At 41.1% G+C, this 12937-nt stretch overlaps 1 protein-coding gene across 2 annotated transcripts; it reads left to right on the top strand.

The window, feature by feature from the left end:
• The first annotated feature begins 958 nt into the window (after nucleotides 1-958).
• On the top strand, nucleotides 959-11892 carry ccdc107 (coiled-coil domain containing 107). Of its 2 annotated transcripts, none has more exons than XM_035996198.1 (6): nucleotides 959-1315; nucleotides 3362-3576; nucleotides 4108-4177; nucleotides 4322-4412; nucleotides 5501-5610; nucleotides 11014-11892. In XM_035996198.1, the coding sequence occupies exons 1-6, from the start codon at nucleotides 1174-1176 to the stop codon at nucleotides 11403-11405; spliced, it is 1020 nt and encodes a 339-aa protein (XP_035852091.1). In that variant the 5' UTR covers nucleotides 959-1173; the 3' UTR covers nucleotides 11406-11892. The 2 variants fall into 2 exon arrangements, with proteins under 2 accessions (XP_035852091.1, XP_035852090.1); XM_035996197.1 differs by having other exon boundaries at nucleotides 960-1315; nucleotides 3359-3576.
• The last annotated feature ends 1045 nt before the right edge of the window (nucleotides 11893-12937 follow it).

The following is a 12937-nucleotide window of genomic DNA, read 5'->3' as shown; positions in this document are numbered from 1 at the left end:
ATCAACAATTTCTTGGCTGGGTGCAGACTTGCTGGAGTTTCCTCTGGTTGCCTGGCAGTCAGGACAAGACTCCAATAAGTCACTGCTCCCTGCTTGATACTAAAAGCATAGGATAGCCCCAAACACAAAAAAACAAACAAAAGAACTCTTTTTAGACTTTAGATAACACTGGACCACAAACCATTATGCCCTTGTTAATGGAGACGAGGTGGAAAATGTCCATGTAGTTTAAAGTTCCTCAGTGCTCTCATTAGATTTCACATGGGCGGATTCATGAACTTCTATGTGGTATTTTAACACAGCTGCCTTGCAGCAAAGACTTCACTTCCTCAGAAGAATGAATGCAGGCTCCCTCGACAGCTCCTTTTACTAGTGTGCCGCTGAAAACTGAATGGTTCAAAACAACATGGTACTCATATTGCACCAGTGTGATCAAGACCACTCAACCACAACTTAAAACATTAGAGGACATCAACAGCAACCATTGCTCCTGGAAAACTCTCAAGGTTCCAACTTATTCCAGCAATTGCATGTTTGTTCCTCTGCCCTCTGCAGCAATACACAATGTTTTAAACAAGCTCTCACAGTCCTTGCACATCTATTGTTTGTAATTGTTATTTCACTTAATTAGTATATAAAATATAAGCTTCTCTGTCTGTGTGGGGAATGCCTCTTCCTCCTTGGCCCCCAGCACTGCGTGGGTATTATATGTAAATGTGATAAATGATGTTGTTGTATTCTGTTGACCTTTTAGTCTGCCTATAGTTGCAAAGCACTACACACAGTCAGCTAACATTGTTTTAAATGTGCTAGAAATACATTTCACTTGACTTATTTTCTTATTGTATATAAAAGTTCACAATTATCAATAGCTTGGTTAAAAAAATCCAGTCACAAGCTGTTTAAACTCAATCCATTTCAAGTAAAAAGTATGTTTTTCAGACGCTTTTATTCTGAAAACAGCCTTCCCGGAAGTCCTGGTCATGTTATTGCAGCGGATCAGAGCACAGCTGCTTTGGGTAGAACAGCCTGGTCTTAGGTCTCAAATACTGTATGTTAGCCTGACAGCTCAACGTTTCCTCCCTGTCTCTCGTCTCTCTAGCCTCATCTCTCTGCGGCTGGCGTTGCTTCTCTTCGGCGGGTGTCTCGTGCCGTTTGTGTGCTCACGAGAAGATGGTTTTGTCAACATCACAACAAATGGCCATGGCTTTCACGGCTGTGCTTTTCACGTTCGTCGTCCTGCCCAGGATGTTTGGCGTCGGCGGCGGGACCGGGGCGAAGGAAACTAGATTTGACCCTCGCTACACCAGAAAAGGTAGGACAGCTCCCTGTTGTCGCAGAAGGAGAGGACACAGCGAGGCTCCTGTGGACTTATTGCTATAGTGATTTAGCCTCGAGCGCACTAGGCTCTCCACTTTATAGCATTAGCTATTGCGTGCACTGACAAGGTTTTCCAAAATAAAGGTCATGCCAGAAGACTACATGCAGATTGTATTGGTCAAAACTGAAGGGATTTTGTACCACACCTCAACGTGTGATTGTGCACTGATATTCAGCGCCATAGAGTCCAATAAAGTAATTTAACGGCACAGTGTTTTTGTAAAGTGAAGTTTGTGTCCACACACATTCCCATCTGTGTCCATTATCGATATTGTGATATGTGACTAGATATCGCCTTAAATTTTTGGATATCGTATCGTAAATGGCTTAAGTGTTGTCTTTTCCTGATTTTAAAAGCTGCATTTCAGTAAAGTGATGTCATTTTCTGAACCCACCACACTGTTACAGCTGTTCTATTATTTGCCTTTACCCATTTAGTCATTATATCCACATTACTTTTGATTATTTATCACAAATCTCATTGTGTAAATATTTTGTGAAAGCAGAAATTGTCAACCCTACAATATCGATATCAAAGTATTTGGTAAAAAAAATCGTGATATTTGATTTTCTCCATATCGCCCAGCTGTAGTGTCCATAAGGTGTAAATCAGCATCAAGATGAGATGATTTTATCTTGGTTTGGACTGCTTTCACAATACTGACAGCTAACCAGAGGATGCATGCTTAACGTTTTGTATATTTTTATCTCGATACTCATGCTTGTTGATAACAATGCACCTTTTTGTAAGACAAAACAAGAATCTTTAAGTCATCTTTTTTATGGTTGTTAATTCTGTATTACATGTAAGGACTTTGACAATTTTATAATTTCTAAAACTACACACGCAATCACAGTTGAAGTTGCCATCACCTACTTTGAATGTGAAGATAGGAACTTGTGTACTATTGTAAATCTTTTTTATTTTATTAGGCAAGTTCCATATTCACAAAGCTAAATGTTCTAAGTCAATCCCATGTTTTAAATGTTCTTAATTGAAATGGATATGTACTTTGAGTCTCTTAAATTGGTAACGAATAAGGGGCATTCCAATAACTAATATCTACTCTGAATTATTAACTTAAGGAACACCTGCTGTCACCACTTTTAGAAGTGTTTTGTAAAGCTGACATTGAGTTCAGAGTTTAAAATCCTCCTCCATTCGAAAATGTGTTTAGTCCATTGTTCCGTCACCTGGAGCTTCACTTTGCGGAGTGATGTATGTGCAGAGTTTGATACTAGAAGTCTGTTTCCACATGAATCTGCTGTTTCTCTGAGCTCCCCTTAAATCTCAATTAAACACATTTACAACCAGCAGGATATAGTGACGTACTTCTGCTACTTGGGCGGAGTGATTTGCTCGCAGCACCTGAGAAGCCCTGTGGTGAGGAGCAGAGAGCTGGAGTTCTGCGAGCAAATCACTCCGCCTAAGTAGCCGAAGTAGCAGTGCTTCGCCTTTCTGAGAATATAGTTCCCAGTTTGTTTACGGTTAGAAGATGGCTGTGTCTCATGTGACCTTGTTATTTCTACACCCTGTGACTATACAAATCACAACATGTAAACAGGAACATGTTGGTGTTATTTTGTCACTTATTGGGAGCAGTAGGCTAGATGGAGCCGGTTACCTCCAGGATCTGTGCTAAGCTAGGCTAGCGGTGGGTGCGTCAGACAGAGTTACAACACGCACAGAGATGAGAAGGGTATGTATGGACTTATCTAACTCTGGGGGATACGGTGAATAAGACAGTCCCAATAAGTCGGCGTGTTCCTTTAAACCCCATTTAGAAAAGAAATCTCCTGAAAACAAGCCTGACTTACTGAAGTAAGCCTGGTTTAAATGTGTATGCTGTTTAATGAAACAACACACACACACACACACACACACACACACACACACACACACACACTGTCAGACCTAATTTCTTCCACAGAAGCCTCACCATCTGTCCCCCTTTTTGTCCTCCGGTTGTATGTGTAGCAGCAGGTCTGGGCCCGGGCGCAGCGAGAGGTCAGCCCATCGCCAACGCCCCCGGTACACCTCAGACCCCCGAGAACATGCTGCAGATGAAGAAGCTGATGGAGCAGGAGCTGAAGAGTGACAAGTTCAAAACCAACAGCAACAAGGGCTACGTGTTCACACTGATGCCTCTCTACGCCATCGGAGTTGGAGTGTTTGCAGCCTACAAGTTTCTGAAGGTAAGTAAAGACACCTGCAACTAGGGCTGGTTGTTAAGTTTGATCATTTTTAGGCACCGACCCAATTGCCCCCCTTAGATTCAGGTATCTGAAAATGCCTCGTCATTCAATACCAAATTTCAATACCTAAGGATAAATCCCATCACAGTCAGTGAGCCAATAAGCACGCAGCATGCTTCTACCAAGATCTAATAATGTCTGTGATTGGCTGTCTAACGTTACACGTTGTAAAGACACGCAGGAAAAACTCTGTTACACACAGAGACGGGGGCTCACGCATAGTAGGAGATAAAAAATAAAAAGATTTTTGCCGTAGTGTAATTTCCTTTTGTTAAAATTAATTTTATAAAATTAGTATTAAAAAAAAAAAAAAAAAAAAAAAAAAGAGTATTGTTCAGGAAGCGGTATTGAAGTCACGGTATTGGTATCGGTACCTGATTACCAGCCCTACCTGCAACACCAAATGCCACTGAGATTATTTCAAATCAAAAACAAAATCTGTATCGCATCATTCTTCTTTTCAACTTGCAGATCAAGTCTACAGATGACCAGGCACAGAAGGACAAATTTGCAAAAGGAGCCAAAAAATCAGTGGAAGCAGGTGTGTATTGTCTGCACTGGGGTTTCTGTTTGCATACCTTTGTTTTCTTTGGTCAAACATATATTTAGTTACCGTAAGTGAGCGGTGAATAACTCCGAGATAAGGTTTCCATTTTCTTGTGTGTATGCGTTTGTTTTTGTGCAGAGAACCAGTTGAACGAGCTGGAGCAAAGGCTAGCGCAGACAGAGAGGATGCTCAACTCCATCCTCACACAGCTGGACCCGCTCACTAACTGGTAAAGGGATGATCAGTGTTGGTTTCGATGCGCGTTGGTCTCCACCACGCCTTGTGCTCCGTTGTGGTTCTGAAACATGATCCCCACTTTACGTCCCCGTCCATTTCCTTTTAGCAGGCCTGCATTGTAAAGGAGGCCACTGGCACGCTTGAGAAATGATATTTTCTACTGTTTTCAGTGTTTGAGACGGTAGAAAAGTTGTCACTCTTTAAAAGTCTGAGTGTAGAAGAAATGGAGCATTGCACAGAATAGACAGATAAATAGTAGGCCAACACGGACTAAAGGGAATAAAAACGTCCGTGCTAAATAAAAGGGGGACGTAATTTAATGTCGGCTACTGGCGTACAACCACATTGCGCATTGTAAAGTTATTTTATGAATGAAATAGACATATTACATACCTGAGGGCCAGTTCGGGGACGTTTTTGAATCATTTACAATCCCGTAATTGTCTCCATCTGTTGAAAGCCCGACCGAGTGTGACTCGGGTTATCGCCTGTTGTCTTTCACTTTCCCTTTTAGCTTTTTAGTTGTTCTTCGTTTAATTTCCTTCTATGCTGTGATGGACCTGCCCCAATATCAGCCATAACCACAGCCGATAACTTCTAAAATAACATTAAAATACAATTAGGCCTATATAAAGAAATCTCCTGCTACCTTTTACCTGGCTGGATACAATAACACAGGCTTTTCCGTTGTTACGCCAAAATCTGTGACACATCAGAATGTGTGACTGCAGCTCAGTCTACCTACCTTTTTTATAAAGCACTTCCAATTGCCTATCGCTGAAATGGGCTATATATAAATCAACTTGTAACCCCCTATATTTAAAAAAAGAAAAGAAAAAGCAAAACGACGGCAAGATAACCTCGTTGTATGTCCGAACAGCGCATAACACAGACTACCGCGGCAAGCCTAGGGCTCCTGTGTCTCAAGAATGATATTCATTAAATGAGCTTGTTAATTTGATAAGATCATTACTTGGCATCAGATGGAAATGTTTGCAATGATGCAATGTTTTACTACATGCTCAGAGCAGCTCCTCTGAGATACATTTTGTTTTGTTTTCACTCCTGGTTTCTCTTCAGTGTGAAGTCGGTGGCCCAGGATCAAAAGAACGAGATCATGTCTCAACTCCAGACCATCCGGCACCTGATGAAGAAGAGAGGAATGGACTGTCCCCCCCTCAACATCAACGGTGGGCTGATCAACTCTCTTTGACTCGGTGTCGCAGGACTTTAGGAATTAGGACTCTGTTACTTGCCAGTAATCCGGTGGGACTAGTGAGCTCAGGCATCCATGATTTTGAAAAACAAATATATAAAAAATATAAACATTTTATTTACTGATATTGACACAAGGTGGGGATTACTATATGCATTTTAAACGGGGCTCATTTCACCAAAAAAAAGCAACTTTATACACTCATTACTACTTTTTAAAAGTGCCAACCAAATGTAAATGCCCCCAATTTATTAGACAGTGATTCTGAAAAGTTGCCCCCCCCCCCCCCCCCAAACATTTTTTTAAATTTCCTACACTGGTCAAAATGTTAGCATGTGTAATGCAGTATGTTAACTGATGGTGCATTTTTCCAAAAGACCCAAAGCAGCAAACTGCAGGCTAGATAGACTTTTCAAAATACAGCCGTGCATGCAAACTGTGTTGGTGTGCCATCAGCTGTGTGTGTTTTGTGGTGATAAACCAAAATTCAAATTCAAATTGAGCAGCCACATTGAGACACATCTCTTAAGAAAAAAAAAAAAAAGAAAAAATAAGTGCTTTGCATCTGATTTTACATTTACAAATGTGGTCGAAGTCTAATTTGCACAAAGATCAGAAAAAAAACCTTGTAGCAGTGTCTGATGACTGGTTGCATGCACGTTCTCATTCACTTTCTTTTTCTGACATTCTGGGTGATATTAATTAAATATAATATTTCTACACTTTCTATCTCAATATTGATGAACATAATAATGTGACAATATTATACAGCAGGGAGGGATATTGATACTTGCAAAAGACAGTAATTCAAAAGGGATTTTTGAAGCAGATGCAATAAAAAACATAAGACAAAGATATACTGTATGTTATAGCTTATATATGAAAAACGTTATTGAACATAGTTTTTTTTAAAGAACCGGCTATGCTGCACATTTTACACTTGCAATATGAACATGTCAGTGCTCTCTGGTGGACAAACCACAGTATGTGATGGTAACGCAGTTTCTAAATGACTGCCGCCACATCTTTGGCATTTCTGTGCAACTATTTCTTGTTACTAATAAGACAGGCATACCAATAGGGCTGAACGATTAATTGCATTTGCGATAATATCGCGATATGTTAAAACGCGATTTCCTAATCGCAAAGGCTGCGATTTGGTCACATGACTCGCGAGAGCAAATCAGTCTGCACTCCGCAGAGAAAGCATCAACTTAGCACGCTAACGCTACGTCGTACCTTGAGCTGATTTCTGTCATTCAAACAACTCTGAGTTGTAGTTTAAAACTTTTACAGCCATTTTAATAAAATGAAGGGTTTTATTCTGGTTCGAGTCCATACGTGCAGTTAATGGATACAGGAACGCAGAACTGAAGGCTCGGTTGGCAACTAGCTCCGGTTAGCGGTTAGCTCCGTTATAAAGATATGGAGTGGAGGAGCTGCCACTGAGAGGGGTAACAACCAGACTCTGATAAATGACGTTCGGGGAGCTTTCACAGCAGCGTGGCCGCGGAGTTTCAACGGTTTTATTAGTACAGTTAATCCCACGGCAAGAACACCAGCAACTAGCAGACGCAACGATAGCCTCTCTGCAATCGGCAGCACGCAACTTCACGAGGGGGAGGGGCTGGAGGCAGCTCCTCTCTGTGCACTGTAAAAAAAAATACACTGTTGTGTGTGTGTGTATATACTATATTTTTACTTTTTTAACTGTCTAGTGTGTAATTGTGTGTTGTTCATACTATAAAATGATTTATTGTTTGTCTTTGTTGAATAATACAAAAGACAAAGAGCTTAAAAAATAATCGAATCGAAATCGCAATATTTGGGAAAAAAATCGCAATTAGATTATTTTCAAAAATCGTTCAGCCCTACATACCAATCTGTTTGTGATACGCTTATATCAGCTGATTAAAAATCAGACGGGCGCTACTATTGTAGATACAACTTCTATTATACCAACAAGCTTTAGTTTGTTCGTATGACGTGTGCTGCGGTGCTTTTTTTTGCGGTTTCCTATCAGAATCTGCAGCTTTTCACTGCAACAAACACACCAGCTGCTAATTTTACTATCACACCTTCAGCCTCACAGCCAACTGCTGCTGAGTTTCAAAACCAACCATTAGAAACAGGCCTCCATTCCCCGGATCTATAAGTACATCTTACCATGTTTTAGTAAGAAGCCTCTCCTGTTTTAATTGGCTGTCAATTTGGTTTAATACAAGCTCCACATTTCCTCCATGTTTTCCTGTTGATACATTTAGTATTATGTACACAATGTTCCACTGCACTGATTTAATCATTACAGTAACCGAGTCCTCCCACTCCCACTCTGCTGCTTTGAGTTAATTTGAACAGAAATGCGGTGTCTTTCCATTTCCTGATTATTTCCTGTTTCTTCCATGTTGCCATTTTCCACTGCCATTAAGCTACCTCAATTAAACTTAACCCTGCCTGCATGATGTTTCACATTAGAAGCTGTCTAGCAGTTCATAGGACATTAGTCTCCCATTGCCAGCTCTATCTCCACAGCGCTGTGGAGTAAGGTCCAGCTACACCACACATATACAATCTGGGATAGGAGGAAAAAAACTCTGAGTTGTTTGCTTTTCTTTAAACCAATCACAATGCTCATGGGCGGCGCTAAGCTCCGGACGCAGCGACGGTGGCTCTGCTAAATAGTTTCAGGAAGGAACTTGTTTTGGTGGATCATTCGACGCCACAAAAAAAAGCCACATAAAATATTAAGTGAAGTTAACTATTCACACAATACAGTAATGTGAGCTATTTAAATTAGCTGATACATGGTTAAAACTCATTAGCTCTTACCAGTGTATGGCTGTGTGTACTTCGTCCACAGCAATCCCACCAATCTATCCCAAAACGTCCCAGTTAGAGAGGAAATACCATAAATATATTCTTTGTTAATCTTTTTTTCTTTTTTTTTTTTTTTTTTTTAAAGATTCTTTTTTGAGGCATTTTCCCTTTTATTGATAGTGGATAGACTGGAAAGGGGGGGAGAGATGGGGGATGACACACAGCAAAGGGCAGCGGGTCAGACTCGAACCTGCACCGCTGCAGGACTCAGCCAACATGGGGCGAACGCTCTTACTGGGTGAGCTAGAGGCCGCCCCATTCTTTGTTAATCTTTAAAATTATTCCCTGAAAGAACCAAGCAGGCCTGACTTGTTGCACGACCCAAATGTTCTTCCAAACGTGCCATTCACAGCGTGTAGTTTGATAGCTCAGATAGCTCACATGTTGTTGTTCCCCGTATTCCCATATTGAAGGGATTTTGAGAACGCCAACACACAGAGAGTGGAAGGTGAGGGGCAAAGCCTGACATCCGGCATGTGGATGTCAGGCTTTATCCTGGAAATGTACTTCCGTCGATCCAGACTAATAGGACACAGAATGCCCACGCCATTCCTGGTTTCCCCAAGGAAATGTTAAGTTGTATTGACGGTAACTGAAAGCTACAGTCGGTAACTTTGAGCAAATGTGACAAAAAGTTATTTCACTATATCCTGACAGTACTACATGAATCAGATCAATCTGTGAAAAGATCAAACTGTCAAACTAGGCAGGGCTCAAGGCTTGACATTAACTTTTTGTGGCACTTGTCCTTTGGACAAGTACATTTACGTTTCACATGTCCATGCACAAAAGTCACTTGTCCGGGTAAAGATTTATCATTTTATACTTTTTTTTGTGTGGATTTTGCCACTAAATGTTAGTGATAACTTTTTTTTTTCTCTCTACTATTTCACTTTCTGCCCGGCAGAGGCAGATTTACCAAGGGATCCTTTAAAAGGTGTAGCTACTTTACAGTTGAATATTAGCTGATTAAAAATGTACGTTTATACTGCGGCCGATTATTACTTGGACCGACTCCTGATTGGCCAATCAAAGCATTCTGAGTTGGACGCTGGTTCGACGGATTGCGGGGAAAAAAATGTATTCGTTTCAAATTGGTAAAATAAAATTAGTAAAACAGACGTAATGAGTGGCACTTAACGTGAAGTAACATGGCATTTTATTTTGTTTGAGTTTTAACTTACTAACTAAAAAATCCACTTGTCCCAGACAAGCGGACAAGCCATAATGTCGAGCCCTGAGGGCTGATCAAATATTAATCAAGATTCTGTGACTGCATCATTTATTTCTGTACTCCGATGTTTTCCGAAACATATTTTAGTTAGTGTTTAGCTGTAAAATGAGAATGTTTGCTTCAGCAGGTTGGCCGGTGGGCGGTGCTTTGTCATTTAACAGCTAAACATGTAGTTTGACATTTTAATTGCAGTTCACGAGTGACACTGTGTTAGAGACTCCTCTTCTCTGATTGGTTGTTAATCTTTGGCCCTGGTGGAAACTTTGAAACGCCATCAGGAGCACTAGGAGCAGATTATCTGTCTAATATTAGACAACATATTTTTTTTTTTTTTTTTTTACAAACGTTGGCTACTGACCCTTTAACAGCAGCGGAAAAACAGCAGAATAGAAGTGACTGAAAAGACTTGGTGAACGTTATTTCTGATAATAAAAGAGAATCCCATAGCAGAAGAGTATATCTTTATACCGTTGTGCTGACAGAATTAGTGATGTGGAAATTTATCATGTGAACTGTTATAAAGTGAACGACATATTCTGTTGATAATCAATAAGTGCGTAAATTCTCTAGTAAAAGCCGTTTTTTAGATACAGAAGAATCCCAGTCTCAAAGAATAGCCGGATACGGAAATGTAAGATAGAGGACGGCCAATTACTTCATGTCCTATGGTCCTGTGATAAGGTCCAGGATTTTTGGACCGGGATACATGATAAACTATGTCTGACTGCAGGGACCCAGGTTCTATTCAGCCCAAGATTATTTGTTCTGGGAGATGGGTCAATCCTAAACGGGATGGATAAACACATAAGAAGCTGGGTCCAGACTAGTTTGATAATAGCCAGACTGATTATTTTAAGAGGATGGAAGAATGAAGGTGTGCCGTCAATCCAGAAGTGGGCTTGTGAGATGGCTAGGGTGGCGCCGTTTGAAAACAAATGTCATATAAACGGTTTGCCAGATTGGATGTGTAAACTAGAAAATGGGTAAAGTACCTGAACTTTCTGGAGGGCTCATAGGAAGCTTTGTGCTGGGGAGAGACGTGAGAGGCTCATGGTGTTGTCATTTATGCATATGTTTATGGCTCATTGTCTATTTTGTTACTATTTTGTTGAATGGTCTTAAATATTGTGGTTACTGTGTCATCTTCATGTTGCAAGTCGTATGTTTTCGGACACAAACAAATTAAGGCCAGACGCTACAAAAGCCAGGCATCAAAAACTCTTGAGGATGGTTAGAATGACATGTACTCTATCACTTGTCTTCCAGAGGCATCCTGCGAGCGTAACCTCGAGGACCTCATAGAGAAACTCGAAGCCAACGACACCTCGGCAGCGGACGCTTCCCTGGTGGACAAGCAGGCCTCTCCAGGCGCAGCAGAGGCGTCAGAAAAAGTCTACCAGAAGCATTTGGAAGCTAAAGATGAAGCCGCAACGGAAGGTGAAGAGATGAAGCAGCTCATACCAGAGGAATCAGACGGGGGAACAGAGGGAGAAGGGAACGCGGGGGAAGCGGAGGAGGAGGACGGCAAAGAAGAAGAGGAAGAAGGGTTGGAGGGCTCTGAGCTCATGCCTTCACTAGAGGACTCGTATAAGACCAACATTGAGGTCGGAGCTGAACAGCGCGCGCCCGGCCTCAGGCGACGCAACAGGCCGGACTAAACTCACCGCAGGACTTCTGCACTTTACAGAAATGTGACAGATTATTATTATTATTATTAATATTTATTACCCGAAAAGGCTGTCTACATATTCACCAAAAACATATATTGTACTCATAAGAAACTATAACCTCCTAAGGAAAGTTCTCACAGCAAACACATACGTAGGGCTCTGTTTTCCTGTTGCACTCACAAGGACGGCGTATTCATGTGCTTCTGCTATTATTGCTCATATAGGTGCAGTGTGCTGTGTGCAAAAGGGTTAGGTGAAGTGGATTGGGTGATTATTCGTCCTCTCAGTCAGTCACATTACTTGTCTCATACCTTTTTTTTTTTTTTTTTTTTTTTTTAACAGCTGTGCTAATCACATTGGCGCATGAAAAGAACGACTCACTAAGCAGCAAATATGGCGCATTACAAATCTGCATCAGAAGTAAGCTGATCTGCCTTCTAAAGCTTAATGTACATTTGTGGTGAAGTATAAAAAACTTCCTTAGGGTCCACCACAAGCCTCCAGAGCAGTTCCAGTGCTCTGTGGTAGATTCTCCGAGTGTGTAGAACTCTACTGGAGAAATCAACAGCGTTCTTTAAAAGGATATTCTCATTTGGTGTTTTGATGATGGCGCAGGAGAACGCTGTCTAACAGTCACTCCAAAACCTCCCATAGAAGGCCATTAGTGATGGGGCGTTGAAGCACTGAGGCTTTTAAGCCAACCGCGGTTGAAAGTTCTCACCATAAACTCACTATGTAGAAAATGTCTCCCTAGGCTCCTCTATAGCTCAGCCGTGAACATTTCAAACATTTACGTACTGGGGAAAACAAGATCTTCCCCATCTCAATAGCTAACACATCACCAATACTCCTCAAACCATTCAGTGAGCTTTTGTTCCCTGTATGGAAGCATCTGTATTTATTATGTTTCTCACTGCATTCATTCATATTTTTCCTTTTTAATTTGTCACCCACCTTCATAATAAGGTGGTGCAGTCCTGACATAACTTGATTTGTAGCCGTGATGGATGCCAGATGCATAAAACGTGTTAAAATGTGTGTTAAGACTTGTGGGGGCGTTCACTCTGATTTTCACAGTTGGGAACTGATTTTTCCGATTATTTCGACACTACATGAATGCAGCACAGATGCCGTATCTCGCAATGCTATTGAAAATAATTTGTTTGTCTGCCATGTGATTCAGATCCGCTCCAAAATGTTATGGTTTTTCCTTAATGGGATCTGCTGCACCTTTCAACAAAGGTTTTGAAATCGAGCCAGAAGTTTTTCCGTAATCATGCTGACGGCGGATGGACAGAGCCAAAAAACGTGACCGCCTTGGCGGAGATAAGTGTAACAACCTAGACAAAATTAAAGTCTCTTATTTTTCATTTCCACCACCTTATCATATGACCCTCAGATCGGTACACAAAAACGTGCACATGGTCTAGTATGAATGATTGCTCACACATTCTCACCACACACACAGTGTTTTTATAAGTAGCAGTTTATGTGTGGGAAATGTTTTTTGTGCATACACC

This window comes from Sander lucioperca, chromosome 20 (assembly GCF_008315115.2).
Source record: "Sander lucioperca isolate FBNREF2018 chromosome 20, SLUC_FBN_1.2, whole genome shotgun sequence".
NCBI lineage: Eukaryota > Metazoa > Chordata > Actinopteri > Perciformes > Percidae > Sander > Sander lucioperca.
Note: the sequence above shows the minus strand (reverse complement) of the source record. Positions and strands in the feature narration are given on the sequence as shown.